Source organism: Balaenoptera ricei, chromosome 20 (genome assembly GCF_028023285.1).
Source record: "Balaenoptera ricei isolate mBalRic1 chromosome 20, mBalRic1.hap2, whole genome shotgun sequence".
Lineage (NCBI taxonomy): Eukaryota > Metazoa > Chordata > Mammalia > Artiodactyla > Balaenopteridae > Balaenoptera > Balaenoptera ricei.
In genome coordinates this window covers 47,986,121-48,001,010 of record NC_082658.1, presented here as the reverse complement: position 1 = coordinate 48,001,010, position 14,890 = coordinate 47,986,121, and the positions used below count along the sequence as shown (strand labels likewise).

The 14,890-nt window shown below is 56.5% G+C and overlaps 2 protein-coding genes across 5 annotated transcripts in view; one reads left to right on the top strand and one right to left on the bottom strand.

The window, feature by feature from the left end:
* The window catches only part of FAM222B (family with sequence similarity 222 member B), a 64,030-nt gene extending 59,396 nt beyond the window's left edge, over window positions 1–4,634 (top strand). For all 4 annotated transcript variants that reach the window (XM_059907940.1, XM_059907942.1, XM_059907943.1 and 1 more), the window contains one exon: window positions 1,580–4,634. In XM_059907940.1, the coding sequence (XP_059763923.1) occupies window positions 1,580–3,189 (1,610 nt within the window). In that variant the 3' untranslated portion in view covers window positions 3,190–4,634. The remainder of the gene's footprint in view (window positions 1–1,579) is intronic.
* Window positions 4,635–8,256: 3,622 nt separating this feature from the next.
* On the bottom strand, window positions 8,257–14,355 carry TRAF4 (TNF receptor associated factor 4). The gene is made up of 7 exons (XM_059906867.1): window positions 14,129–14,355; window positions 11,062–11,113; window positions 10,377–10,481; window positions 10,140–10,301; window positions 9,889–10,050; window positions 9,647–9,802; window positions 8,257–9,386 (listed from the first exon to the last, which is right to left on the bottom strand). The coding sequence occupies exons 1-7, from the start codon at window positions 14,269–14,271 to the stop codon at window positions 8,754–8,756; spliced, it is 1,413 nt and encodes a 470-aa protein (XP_059762850.1). The 5' UTR covers window positions 14,272–14,355; the 3' UTR covers window positions 8,257–8,753.
* Window positions 14,356–14,890: the final 535 nt, after the last annotated feature.

The following is a 14,890-nucleotide window of genomic DNA, read 5'->3' as shown; positions in this document are numbered from 1 at the left end:
CTACTAAGTTCAAGGCATTGTGCCCGTGTTTGAAAGCACAAACCTTTTCCTTTCTGTACCCTTTTTGCTAAGTTCTACCTTGCTGAGCATGGGTCCGGATCCCTCTGCCTCTTCTGGACTTGAGCTTTCTTTTCTTGCTTCCAAGAGCAGCAGTTTCTAAGCAGTTGCTGCCAGCCAACCAGCAATGTCACCTAACGCAGGCAGCTGTGCCCTTTTCCTGCTAGCACACTCACTAGACTACTTCTGTTCCAGTTGATGCCCAGCGACATGACTTTGGGGTCTACTCTAGGCCAAGCCAGCTGAGGCCACAAGCCAGGCATTTGGCCAGCTCAGTCCTTGGTCTGCCCTGGCTGCCCCCTAGAAGGGGAGGAAGTAGGGAGGGAATCAGCTAGCTGAGCCAAGGCTCCCAGCCAGTCCCCTTTTTTTTCTGCTCTGGGCAGTCTGTGTACTTACTCAGCAAGCCTTTATTAAGCACCTTCTGTGTATACTCAGGGGAGACCCTCCCCAGAGAGAGGGAGCAGAGACCCCTTGCCAGGAGCCTGGCATCCTTAAAGAGCTCTTGTTCTCAGAACCTTTTCCTTTTTGATGGAAGCACGACATCCGCTGGAGCCCCCTGATGGGAGGCAACTGGAGATGGGAACAAAGAGACTGTTAGCATTAATGAGGCCCATTGAGCGGTGTTTCCGCAGTCTCCAAAGAGGGCAGGTTTTTCCTCTTTCATTTTGGAAAGTGACAGCTCACAAGGGCCGAATACAGACTATTTTTGGCTCTCAGGACTTAAAGATTCTCTGAATCCTTTCTCCTCAGTTCCCTCCCTGCTGCCCTGTCATTATTGTCACCCCCACAAGGAAATAAATAAAGCCTTTTGATCTTCACCCAGTCAGGCTTAGAGTAAGCTGTAAACAAAAGTGAACTTGTGACTTGGGGATGGGGAAGGGATGTTGGCAGCTTACTCCTCTGCCCCTGAAAAAGAAGCATCCTGTCTGCTGCGCCAGGATGCCCACCCAGTCGGCACGGTGCCCCAGCTGCCAAGGCAGAGAGAAAGTTGATGCCTCACTGGCAACTGCAGACTGTAGAGGAGTCGTTCTGGGTACCCTCTTCCCCAGGGTGTCATGGGGCAGGAACTGAGGGGCCCTGACAAACAGCTCTGCTTAGAACCTTCAACCCTCAGGCCAGGATGGGCTGGTAGGAACTTGGAGAGAATTCCATGTGAGAATTGGCCAAGTTCTGGCTCTCTAAGATACAAGACTTTGGAAAGTTGCTCTGCTATTCTGATCTTTAGTGACCTCATTTGTAAAGTGGGAATACCATGATAGTACCTGCCTCCTAAAGCAGTAGCAAGGATTCGTTGAGATAGCCTGTCACTCAGCACAAGACCTGGTCCATTAGAAGTACTCACTAAATGTGAGCAGTGCTTGTTTTTGTGGGGGCTGAGGCTGCGTCTCAGTGGAAGACTAGAGGTGACAGCTTAGTTCGCCCTGCCCCTCAGGCCCTCAAATGGGAAATCTAGAAGGGCTGGTTGGCTTGGCACTGATGAGCTCCGTCTCCTTCTTTGCTCTCCTTCCCCTTCTCTCTCTAGGGGACACTACACAGAAAATGAGAACTGCTCACTATCCTACCCCAGCCGAATTGGACGCGTATGCTAAGAAGGTCGCAAACAACCCACTGACTATAAAAATCTTCCCCAACAGTGTGAAGGTTCCCCAGCGGAAACACGTTCGTCGTACTGTGAACGGCCTCGACACATCAGCCCAGCGCTACAGCCCTTACCCGACTCAGGCTGCCACCAAGGCAGGCCTGCTTGCCATTGTCAAAGTGCCAGCCAAAAGCATACTCAAGGACTTTGACGGCACCCGAGCCCGGTTGCTCCCTGAGGCCATCATGAACCCCCCAGTGGCGCCCTATGCTACTGTGGCACCCAGCACTTTAGCCCACCCCCAGGCCCAGGCTCTGGCCCGCCAGCAGGCCCTGCAGCATGCACAGACCCCGGCCCATGCCCCTCCCCAGACGCTGCAGCACCCTCAGGGTATCCCGCCACCCCCGGCGCTGTCCCACCCTCAGAGCCTCCAGCAGCCTCAGGGCCTGGGCCACCCTCAGCCCATGGCCCAAACCCAGGGCTTGGTCCACCCTCAGGCCCTGTCTCACCAGGGTCTCCAGCACCTCCCCACTCCCTTGCTGCACGGAGGCCGGAAGATGCCAGACTCAGACGCCCCCCCGAATGTGACCGTGTCTACCTCAACTATCCCCCTTTCCATGGCGGCCACCCTGCAGCACAGCCAGCCCCCGGACCTGAGCAGCATCGTGCACCAGATCAACCAGTTTTGCCAGACGAGGGCAGGCATCAGCACTACCTCAGTGTGTGAGGGCCAGATCGCCAACCCCAGCCCCATTAGTCGCAGTCTGCTCATCAATGCAAGCACTCGGGTGTCGACCCACGGCGTCCCCACACCAATGCCTTCATGTGTGGTCAATCCCATGGAGCACACCCACGCGGCCGCAGCCGCATTGCCCGCTGCAGGCCCTGTCAACCTGCCCACGGGCATCTCTCGAGCCCCCACTGGCTACCCTAGCGACCTCAAGCCAGTCGCCTGGAACCAGCACCAGCTGGCCCACCTACAGCAGATGTGCAGTGAGGCCGGCGGGACGCCGGCCCCTGGCCTGACAGGCAAGCATGCGGCAGGACGCGAGTTGGCAGGGCCTGGCTTTGTGGGCAAGGCCCCTGCCTACCCGCAGGAACTCTGCCTGGCGCAGGCTTTCCATCTGAAGCCACCCCTGGAGAAGCCAACCCCATCCCCACCAGTCAACGGCCTGGCAGCCCCACTGGCCTACCCCAATGGTCACTACTTCCAGCCCCTGTGGAACAACATTCTGCCCACTCCCAATAGCGACAGCTCGGGGTCTCAGGACCTCGCCATGCCGTTCCACAGTGGGCAGCCTGCGGGCGCACCACTCGACTGCGCGGCGGCAGCGGCTGGGGCCCACTACCGGGCAGGGACCGGGGGCGGTCCGGTGGCAAGTCAGAACAGCCTGGTGCAGACACTGGATTACCTAAGCGGGGATTTCCCGCAGGCCTGCTTCCGAGACCAGAGCCTGGCCATGCTGAGCAAGGCCCACCGAGCCCCTGGCAGCCGAGCCCCTGATCCCACAGATAGTCGAAATCTTCATATTCAGCACCCTGGGTATAGATAGGTAGCCCTGGTGCCCTCCACAAGCTACACATCATACATCACCCTCCTAGGTTTAGTCTTACTTTTGAGTAATTGAATAGTTTCAAAGTTTCACTGCTCCAACGTGATCATTCTTAGATGTCTACGAAAGGGAGTTTAGTGGGATCTAATTGAGGACACAGGGGCATCCTCTTTGCTCTCATCTTCCCCTCCACCAGCCCCAGCAACTTTTGGGTTTATGTTGGGACCTAATCCCAACTTCAGGCTTTTGTCTCTAATGCCTGCCTATCAGTGCAGTTCTTCCCCCCCAGCCATTTCCTACCAGCCCCCTTTTGTCTATTCCTGCACCTCTCACTGTTTCTCTTTGGACTGAGGTGTGGGCTAAGGGAAGGGCCCCCTAGGTCAGGTAGCTGTCAGTGCCCAGCCACCTAAGCTAGGTCTCTCCCTGTCTGTCTCTCTCTCTGGGACTAAGAAGCCAGACCTCCCAAGTGCTCTGAAAGCCAATTCCTTGTTTACCCAAAGACCTCAAATCAAAACTGACCCAGTCTGCATCTCCTCCCAGCCCTTCTCCTTTCCTCGAGGCTTTGTTTTACATCTGCATTGACCCCAGAGCCACTGCACTTGTCCTTGCCACACTCAACGGCATCCTGCACGCACGTGGCCATAGCCTTGAGACCGAGGGGAAAAAAACCTGTGTTTGGATTGATACCTTGGTTCCTGACTCCCTTTCCATCCCTAGAGAAATGCCGAGACCGTCCAGCATACCCAAGATCTTTCTCGCTGCTGTCTCTCTCCTAAGTCATCTGCTGCCCTCATCCCCCACTCCCCCCTCAAAAAAAAAAAAAACGCAAAACAAAACAAAAAGTCTTTCTTGAGGGATTAGGTAGTAGGTATGGGATGATCACATTGGAGTTTGGAATTAAAAACACTGAAAAAAAAAGTTAAAGTGCATTTGGTTCTCTCTACACTGGCTAAGAATATTGCTCTACGCTGTAAGTTTTAAACGTCCTGTTTCTGTATGAATGTAGTGTGGGTTTGAGTAGCAATGTGTGTGAACGGCCCCACAGGTGCATTCACTGTCTAGTCACCTTTCGCAGCCCCTCAGTTTAACGAAGAAGAAAACACAAAGCCTTAAGCTCTTAGAATTCTCCTTTACCAAATGAGCATGGTTCTAACAGCTGGAGATGGGCCTCTTTCGGAAACAGCCCCTTCTGCCCCTCGCCCTTTCTTCACCCACTCCATGCTCCAAGTCTCATTCCCAGGTGACAGTTAGTTGGCTAGAAATTTAAAACTTTTCTGTAACTTTAAACTTAGATTATGTTTTGTTGTAATGTTTTGCACCCTTCTGTTAAAGATGCATAGTTGGGCTCTTTTTTTTTTTTAAACCAAGTAAGCCCTACCCTTTCCTCTTGTCTCTGGGGAATGTGAGCTGATGTTCTTATTTAAGATTTGGGGTTTTGTTTACTATATTGTCTGCTGTTCTTTAGCCAGAAATTCTCTAGTGAGCTGAAGCAATGTGACTGAAGACCAGTTTTTAAATTATGTGTTGGCAAGTTGCCTTATATTTAAAAAGAGAAAAAAGAAAAAAATGCCTGATTGTGTTATGCCAAATGATAGCAACATTAAGTCCTAACTCATTGTTCCCAATGGTTTTCCTGCCGTCTGTGAACACTGGCACCTCCCTGTCCTGAGCCCCCAGGAGCACCTGCAGCTTCTGGTGCGATGCCTTCTCCCTGTGTGTTGGCCACCATCTCACCCAGGGGCCCCTTCCAGTTCTCGCTTCTGAATGAACACCATTGTCTCCCCTTATCCCTTGCTTGATCTCCAAACCAGATATTTTTTGCGGTAATTTTTTCCAATGCCTCTCCCCAAAAGGTGAGCTGCCATTTTAGGAAATTGGACCAGACACCAACTTGGGGGCTTAAAGTCAAACCTCAAACCCATCTCTTCCTGTGTAGGGGTGCAAGCCTCTGAAGCTCTCACTCCCACCCCTAGTCTGCATGGAAAATATACTGTGACCCCCTGCCCCCCACCTACCCTTGCCTTTGGTGTGAGATGTTTCCTAGTTCACCCTGAGCCCCTCTCCCCCTCTGCCAGCCAACCCCCAACCAGCAATAAGGGTCCAAGCCAGGACCTCCTATCCGCACCCCCTGCCTCCATTCCACACTGCCCCTAGAAGATACCTGGATCCCCACACTGCCCACGTACTGTAGCATTCATTCTCCATCTCCCTCATCTTCTCACCTGTGGTGGTTTATGGGTGTGACGGGGTTTTTAAGATTATTATAAACCAGTAAAATGAAAAAACTCACCTTTGATCTTGTCCTATTCGTTTAATGCTGTCAGTGTTTGAGGTGATCTTTCGTAACGGTTTTTAATATGTCTTATTAAGAGAAGTAATTTCTCATTTTTAAGGGGATCCCTATAGTATTTGTCCCCATCAGAAGCCCTCCCACTCCATTATCCCAGACCAGGTGTGTTCAGTCAGCCCCTGGAGGGCACCTGGCTGACCGGCCCTCCCCCTAGGCAGGGCTGCAGGGGGCTTGGTGGGATTTGGTGGTTAAGAATGGTTCGCTGCCCTTCACTGTTGGTCCAGTTCAATGTAATGCCACTTTCACTCCAAGGACTGTCCCGTCACTGAAAAACGGGGATCCGGTTTGCTAATAAGCCAGCTTAAGACTAAACGACCCTTCCCCCTACCCCACAGCCTTCTCCAACCTTCTCGAACATTTTGGAATTTGAGGACCTCTGGCAGGTGGAAGTAATAGGTGGTGTGATAGGTGGTTTCCTTCCCCCCACCCCACAACCTTCTCGAACATTTTGGAATTTGAGGACTTCTGGCAGGTGGAAGTGATCTGTAGCACGAGAAGTGGCCCTCCTGGTGGTTTGAATCTTCTTAAGGGTTGAGTACTGATGGGAGAACTTTTTGTCTGCAGGGGAAAAAAAAATCCAAAAGAGCTATTTACGTCCTCTCCTCCCTCTCCTCCCCTTTCTCCTGCGTTTGGGTCTGGGCTAAGATGTGATGGAGGGAAGGAAAGATCCCACAGGTTGTGGGACTCAGTGAAGGTGGAATCAGATGGTTAGGTGGCGGCTCGAGTTGAAAGCACCCTCCTGAGCATGCCCTTTTCTGTGGGGTGCCCTTTTGTGAAGGTGCTTTGCCTCCTTTACTCCTCATCCCATCCCTGTGAAAGAAAGCCCTCTTCTGCCTGTGTCAAATGAGACCTGCAGTCAGCCTAGGGTCACAGGGCTAGACAGAGCAGATGGTTGAGTTGAGCCCAGCTCATGCTGTGAGGCAAAATCTGGCCTGAGTTCCACAAGCAGTTATGACTGCCTGCAAAGGCACTGAATGAGGGTTAGGCCTGGGTATGGGGTCAATCGCAATATCCACTGCAGGCAACTGAAGGCGGCACCAGCCTTCTTTGTGAACCTACCGCCTGGAATGGTGCAGTGGCACAGTGCTGCCAGCAGAGGGAGCCCAAGCTTGGTCCAGGGGGGTCTGGCTTCTCTTGGAAGGCTTCTGCAGAAGAGTGGTTCTACCTGTTGCTGCGTGAAGCCTGTGCTTAGGTGAAGGCATTTCCCCTGCTAGAGCCCATGGTCTTCTCTACCAGCTTCCAGGCTTCACAGTACCAAGACAGTTTAGATGAAAGAGCCATCTTTACTTTCTCAGCAAGGCAGCCAGGGCTTCATCTCTCCCTAGATCAGTGAATTTGACCTTTTGAAGGCTAAGTTGGTTAGTTCCCCGGGCTGGCTGTCTCAGGTTCAGACCTTTCCTATCACCTTCTGATAAGGGCTCTTTTCACCTGAGTCTCTGGGAAGTAGAAAAGGCAGGCTACAGCCCTTGAACCTTCTCCATACTAAACAATACTTCCCATACACTGGGCCTCTTCTCAGGGCCAGGCAAGAGTAAGGCACTTTATGCTGATGAGTTAATCTTTATGAATCCAGCAGGACTACTTTAATTTTACCAGTGAGAGTAAGGATGCCCCATGTAGCTAAGTAACTTGCCAAAAAAGCAAGCACATCAAGGATCCAAAACCAAATCTACTGCCAAAATTAAAGGAAGCTAATCTTCTAGTGACTGCTGGAGCTTAAAACAGAATCCAGTGACAGGGGGGAAAAAAATCCAGGCCCTGCCCCAAACTAGCTGAAAGATCACTGAAGTCAATTCACTCCTCTGTTCCTATTTCACCAGTCAAATGTGGATAATCACAGGTACCCATTGAGGCCTGTATGAAAAGTAAGTATGGATGAGAAAATTTGAAGGCTCCTGTGCACAGGTTAGGAGTCCCTGGGTGTGGGCTGGGCTTTGGAGTTAGACTAACATTCATAAAGCACTCAGACATCCCTCAGTATCCACAGGGAATTGGTTTAAGAATCGCCAGCGGATACAGAAATTCACCAAGTCCCTGATATAAAATAGCATAGGATTTGCATGTAACCTATATACATCCTCTGGTATACTTTAATCTCTAGATTACTTATAATACCTAATACAATGTAATACTATGTAGATTTGCCCATGAGTGGCCAAAAACTTTTGCTTTTTGTAACTTTCTGGAACTTTCCCCAAGTATTTCCAATTCACTGTTGATTGAATTCGAGGATGTGGAACCCACAGATACAAAGGACCGACTATTTTTACTGGGAACATGCATTGTCTTCACCACAGCCCACTAAGATAGGTCCTTTGATTAAAAGCTATTTCACTTGACTGTTGTATTAAAAGAAATAATGCATATAAAGTGCTTACCAGTGTCTGCCACATCAAAAGTACTCAATAAATGGTAGCTATTATCATTAGACCAAGAAAGACCTGCCTACAGCAAGGCACTAGTCCTTGGTGGGGTATCAACCAGAGACTCTAAACCTTGTAAGACGTCCAGAGCCTGCACCTCTCCTCTAACCACTAGAGGGCAGCAGCAGGCAAATGTCCTCCACACAAAGCCTAGTGCAGTTCCTCTGTCTTCCACCAGAGGGCGATCCAGCAGTGCAGCTGGATCCTGGGGCCAGAGCAGTTGCAGTCCCTGACTGGTCCTTTGACTTCACAATTGGGCCCTAAGCAACCCAGATGAGTCAGGCTGGAACCAAGTTAATAAATACAAGTCAGGATTTATTAAAAATCAGGGCTCCCCTGCTGTGCCCTTCTGGCACTAAGTAAATAAATAACCAGAGGGGACACAGCTGGGGAAAGGAGACATCAGATCTCAAGACAGATTCTTTAACTACCCCTCAGTTTCCCAACTCCCCCTCCCCCCTATGGCTCTTGGGACACAGCACCAGCAGGCACCTCAGTCCCTGGAAGAGTGTGGCCAGCACCAAGGCATGTCTGCCCTGATCCCAGGCAACAGGCCCCGGGATCGCTTGTTTCCAAGCCCTTGTTGACCCCAAGACCTGCTCTTCCCAGAGGCCAGGGCTGAAGCACCAAAAGGAGGCACCTGAGGGCGGTAGGGAAGGAAGGAGGGGGAACAGGGTAGCAGAACCTAGGCAGCAGAAGCAGCTGTAAGGGGGTCCGGCCCCCTCTCCAGGCTCAGCCTGCCTGATGGAAGTCATTTCCCACCCCCCTTTTTCCTATAGCTGGGTCTGCTCTCAGCTGAGGATCTTTCGGGGCAATTCAACAGAGGCACGGATGAAGACTGCATCATCCCGCACATAGTTTCGCTTGCGGATATCCTGGTGGGAGATGAACTTGGGGTAACCAAACCCCAGAGAACTCTCATCCAGGGAGCCCCGCCAAGTGCCTGGTTTTTGGAAATTCTTCCAGTTTGGGTCAGGGTGAAAGGTCTCAGTGACATGCTGTGGCTTAGCCAGCCCAGGGTCGCTCTGATCCAGCAGGGAGAAGGTGACGCGGCGGGCAAAGGGCCACTCAAGGAGATTGTCAAAGGCACCTGGCAGCACGCGAATGTAGAGCGAGAGATGTGTGCCCTCACCACTGCCATTGCCATTGAGGAATGCAGACACCTGCAGCTTGTAGCCATACTTATGCGTGTAGAAGGCGGGGCTGAAGCACTCGAGGTTGGGCTTGGCTTTGGCCTCCTGTAGCCGTCGCCCGTAACTGCCAATCTTCCAGATGAGCACGCCATCACTGCCCACGGACAGCTCCTCCAGCTCTCGTCGCAGCTCCTGCAGCTCTTGCCGTTGCCGGCTCACCAGGGCACACATCATGGCCAGATGTGGCTTCACACTCTCCTCCACGTGCCGTGCCATTGCCAGCTTAGGGCACTGTTGGCAAAGCCCCAGGCCATGGGGGAAGAGAGGAGAGTTAGTCGGGGCAAGTTCAGGGGAGAGGGGAGGAGCAGGTACAGGGTGGTGGGCACCCAGCTCTGAATGAGGAAGGTAGGGGGCACTAGGAGGCGGCTGGAGCTGGCTGGCAGGGGAAGGGCTGAGGCTTCAGAGCAGCACAGCAGGGACCACTAAGGGCCTATGTCTGAGGTTTCAAGGACCAAGAAGAGAGCTGACAGGAAGGAAGAGAGGCATCTCACCCTGTGCTTGCAGCCGGAGTCTTTGAATGGGCACAGCACCAGGGCAGTGCTACAGCTGTCCTTGAGGTGGCCCGGCAGATCCTCCCGAGCCATGGTGCCCACGCCACACTGGTTGGGGCATGGCACAGGCAGCCTCGGGCACTGGTACTGGTGGCTCTAGGGCCGCAGAGGCAGAGAGAAGCAGTCAGTAGCCTGACTCCCTGCTACCTGCCCCGTGGCCCACAGCTCAGGAAGGGCCTCACCTGGATGGTGTCAAAGACAAACTCCTTGGTGCAGTAAGTGCAAGGCTGGGTGCGCTTGGGGCACTCAGAGGTGGCATGCTGGGCCAGGAGCCGCCGCATCATGCGGGCACCACACTTGTTCTCACAGTACACACTCTCTTGCGGGCACACACCTTCATGGCTCTGTGGAAACGCCAGAGGGGCTGAGTTAAGGGATCCCTGGGCCACCAGGTGCCCCACTCTCCCTCCACCCTCAGCCAGGCCCCACCCACCTCAAAGGCCTCCCCGCTGAAGTCACAGCCACAGAACTCGCACTTGAGTCGCCGCTTGGGGCAGTCGTGCTGCAGGTGCGCGGGCAGATCCCGGCGGCTCAGCTTGGCGGGGCAGCGGTTGGGGCAGGGGACAACGTTGAAGCTGCAGGTATTCAGGTGGCCCTGGTGGGAGGGGCCGCAGTTAGTGCCTGCCCAGGGAGGGGCAGTCCCCCCACCCCGGCCCCTTCAGAGCCTCACCTGTAGGTGGCGAAGTGGCCCACTCCAGCGGCAGCCCTCCTCACTGTGGATGCAGCGGATAGGCAGGCCCAGTACCTGTACCTCCAGCTCTGGGTCTGGGTAGATCTGGGGGCAAGGAGGCGGGGAACTGGTCAGGGTCAGAGCCTGCTACAGTCCCCAGTTCCCACCTCCTCCACCCCAGATAGCTTAGCTCTCTACCTTAGAGCCAGTAACAGCCCCTCGGTGGATATTCTCCTCTGTGCCCAGGGATAAAGAGCGCAGCAGGTGGTCTCTGCTCCAACACTAGATTCCAGGGTCCCCAACACGCTAGCCCAGGACGCTCCCTTCGGAGCAGCAGCCAATCAGCCTGCTCAGCCCCAGGCAGCCTCCACACCCTTTGCTTCCTTCCTCCTGGTACAGGGGTCCTGGCCCTCAGCCACAGGGCTGGCCAGCCACCCAAACGGGAGGGGACACTTCTAGTGGGCACAGAGCGGCTCTGTACACCCCCACAGGCTGGGCATCGTGCCTGCCCTACAGGGCAGACTTGGGCCTCATCTGCAAACTGGCCTGGTGGGAGGGAACAGGCCACCTTCGTAGGGGTGCGCGATTCCGCAGCACCGGGTTGACACTGGCCCCGAGCCCACTGGCTGCAGCAGCTCCAGCCTCCACCGAGGGCAAGAGCCTGTACCTGGCACGGTGGACTCACCTTGGCATAGTCCAGAGGAAGTTGATCCTCAGGGCACTTGAAGACTCCTTCACTGTGAAGGGGGAGGGGACAGGGTCAAGGCGCCATACTATGGGAAGAGAGATCCCTGGGCCCCATCCCCTCAGCCAGGGTAGCCTCCTTCCCTCACCAGACTGGTTCCCAGGCAGCCCTACCGGAGAGGGCAAGTAGAGGCCTGAGGGTACCCACTTCTACAGGACCCCCAAAGATCCCAGCTCCTGTCCCGGGGAGGGTGGATTTGGGCCCAGTGGAGGCAGAGGCAGCTGCTTCAGACAGCATTTGGCCAACAGGTGGCAGCTGGCACCCCTCCCCCAGGATGGCAGCTGGACGGCGAAAGGAACAGGCTGCCCAGCCACCCAGCCCCCAGGTTACTTTTCATTGGCTGGGCTGAAAGCCGCTGGGGGAAGGTGAACACGGATGGGCTGAAAGCTGTTGGGGGAAGGTGAACACGGATGGGCTGAGGTTAAGAGCCAGGGCTGCCCAGCCCCTGTGAGGGTGCTCAGCCAAGAGCCCAGGGCAAAGGTCAGCTTGGGGCCACCTTACCCCAACTCTCCCCTCCTCCTATGTGGGTGTGTCTTCTAAAGCAAAGAGGAGGAAAGGCTCGCTCCAAGGGACTGTGTTTACACTCCCACCCAGTTCTCACAAACTGCCTGAGAAGGGGCTCAGTGTCCCCATTTTGCAGATGAAAGAACTGAGGCTCATGGGTGAACTGACTAGGTCTGTCTGATTCCACAGCTCAGATAGTTTCTACTACCCTGTACACAGAAGAGAGGCTAGTCCAAGAAAAACTGTCCAGGCAAGCACAGCCAAGACTCTGGTCACTGCACGGCAGGCACCTGAAGCCTGCTGACCCTGTCCGCTGCTCTCCCTCTCCTCCACCAATCCCACACCAGGCTGTTAGCACTCAAGGAACCTGTGGCATGCCTCCTTCTGCTAACATGGCCTTGCTGACCCTAGCCAGGACCAGACACGCATGCCTGGCGCGGCCTAGGCAGGGCAAGGGCTCACCCAGCAGGACTGAAGACCCTCAGGCATGGCATTTCTGGCAAGTCTGAGTCAGGTAGGTGGGAGGCAGGCAAGGATGAAGGCGGAAGCAGAGGCTACATGGCAGCCCTGTCCATGAGGGCACTTTGCAGGACGTGGGCAGTCCATGCCCCAGGTGCTCAAAGGATTTCTAGCACCCACCTCCTCCCCCTGGCCCCACGACTACTACTGGGCATGCTGCCAATGCCAAGAATAATACATGCCCAGGCACTGAGGAGGTATGCCCATGCCCACAGGGTAACCAGGCTTCCTGGACCAACCTGAGTAACAGCGCTGGCAGGAGAAGGGAAAGAGGGGTGGGCCGTGGGGGAGGGGGTCTGCTTGGCTGCTTCAGGAATGTGCTGACTTAGTGATTTTGGAGTCAGGGAGGGGACTGAGGCAAGTCCCCAGGCTTCAGGCAGAAGATTAGCCTGGGCAGCTTGGGGCCCAGCCAGGACAAAGGTTCCCCTAGGGCTATGGACACCCTAGCTGGTAGGGTGGGAGGGGCAGGGCCTGTCCCACCATCCCTTCCCTCCCGGGCCTCAGCGTCAGAGTTCAGGCGCCAGCCGAGGTGGGGAGGCAAGGGCAGACACTGCTCCAGGCCGTGCAGTGGAGGCCCAGGCCCAGGGGAGACGACAGGATGGGGGGAAGGGGCTGTGGGAGAGGAAGAGGGGATTTCCGGGAGGGGGAGGGGAGAAGCAGCAGAGAGGGACAGAAGAGGGAAACAGGCCTGACAGCCCCCTCCCCCGTTCCTTCCCCGAGGCAGTCAGGGTGGGTCAGCTGAGGAGGGGGGAGGCTCAGCTGGCCTCATCTGGAAGCCAGAGGGCCGGGGAAGAGCACGGGAGAAGACAATGGGGCTGTGTGTAGGTAGGGGAGTGTGTGTACACTGAAGGGAGGAGGGAGGCGGGTGAGGGAAGAGGAGGGGGCAGCACAGCAGCTTGTGCAGGAGCATATGTGAGGGCAGGACCGGCCCAGGCTGCGGGGAACCGAAAACAAAGGGCCTGCTGAGATTTCCGCCGGGCAAGGGGCTGCGGAGGACGGAGGGACGGAATCCCAGGGGTGCTCTCCCAGCCTGCGTGCGCCCCACGAACCCTCAGCAAACAGCCTCCTGACACAGGGCACTGGCTGACCCAGCCTTCCCCGGTGCTCTCGGCCCACGACCTCCCCACGAGACGGGGCTCCCTCTTCTTGCCTCCCCACACCCCAGAATGAGCAGGTCCCAGCGTGGACAGGAGACTCAGGACACCGCAGGGCGCCCAGAACTCAACGAGTGCCCAAGAGCCCAGGGAAGACCTGGGTCGGAAGAGGGCAGGGGGCGTTCAGTCACACCCAGGGTGCGACCCCCTCCCTCACGACTTCTAGATCACTCGCGGTACTCAGGACCCCCAGGGGCAGGGAGGGACACCCAACGGGTTCCTGTTTCAGGGGAGATCGGGAGCGTCGCGGTCCTCCCTCTATCGTGCGACCACAAGCAGGCCGGGCTTACACCCGTTAAGCCTTTAGGTAATTGTGCGACCGTGGGCAAATCGCAGCCTTTCTTTGAATTTGAATCTCGTTTCCTCATCTGTGAAATGGGAGAACAATAGCTGCCGTTCTCGGAACGTCCGAAGACTCAGAAGAGCTTAGATGGGTGAAAACTCCGGAGGCTTAAGGTGCTGCGCGGGGCAGAGGGTTTTGTCCTCCGCTTCCCAGAAGGATTCAAAGTTCAAGGGTGAGGCCGTTCTGGCTCTCAGGTGAGGGGGAAGGGCCGGCCACGGATCAGGAAGGGCGTCTTTTCCCACCTCCACCCTGCGGGAAGGCGCGGAATTCTTCCCACCTGGCGCGTGGCACGCGGGACCCTACGGATCAGTGCGTGGGGTCCTCCCTCGGGGCCTGACGTCACCGCCGCCCTGTGACGTCACGGTGGGCGCTCCTGAGGTCACGGGGCGGCGGCGCAGACAAAGGCCCGGCGTGCCTCCGGCCTGGGTCCTCCCGCGGCGGCGTCTCCCACCCCCACCCGCCGTCCCCCGCTCCCGCCGGGCCGCACCTGAGGAACTCCTGCAGGCAGGTGTCGCAGAAGCGGTGGCCGCAGGTAGAAACCTGCACGGGCTCGCGCATGGGCTTCCCGCACAGCGGGCACAGCAGCCGACGCTTGGGCTTCTCCAAGAACTTGTAGTCAAAGCCGGGCATGGCGGGCGGGCACGGGCAAGCGGGGCCGGGTTCGCGGCGGCCCCACAGCCCGCGCCTCGCTCCGGCCGCGCTCCCGGCTGCGGGCGGCGCCGACTGGCAGCCGCGGCCTGCGCCCAGCCCTTGAGCCCGCCCGCCGGAAGAGGGGGCGGGGCCGTGCCCGCGCGGTCCTAGTGTCCGCTCCGCCGGGCTCCCCACCCACCCGGCCGTCCCGCGGCTTCGGGGTCTGCACTCAGACAGGCTCTCCCCCTCCAGGAAGCAGGGTCTCCTCTTTATGCTCGGGAACAGAGGTCGAGGCCCCGCTACTCCCCGGGGGTGGGGTGGGGTGGGGTGGAGCTCTGATGCTGGATGGGGCGGAGAGCCTCGGGGGACGGGCCGCGCCACAAAGATTCGCTTCTCCGGAGTCAACAGCTCGGCCTCGGGGGCCACGTGTCGCCCAGGGGCCCGGGGCTCCAGCTTCCAGGTGCTAGGCAGCTGAAGCCTGGCAACCAGATCCGGGGAGCCCAGCTGGGTGGGGAGGCCGGGCTGGGAACTGGGCCAGAGGAACCTCGTCCCGGGCCTCAGGCTGCGCCCACATTCCTCTCTCCACCGCGGCCCTGCAGCCCAGATGGAACCCAGCCCA

Bases quoted from the DNA above. Each gene is read 5' to 3' on its own strand.
- TRAF4 (XM_059906867.1), bottom strand. From the start codon at position 14,271: ATGCCCGGCTTTGACTACAAGTTCTTGGAGAAGCCCAAGCGTCGGCTG. The intron at 10,051-10,139 runs GTGGGTGGGGCC...GCGTTTCCACAG, and splicing joins TCAGCGGGGAGGCCTTTGAG to AGCCATGAAGGTGTGTGCCC. The intron at 9,803-9,888 runs GTGAGGCCCTTC...CTGCGGCCCTAG, and splicing joins TTGTCTTTGACACCATCCAG to AGCCACCAGTACCAGTGCCC.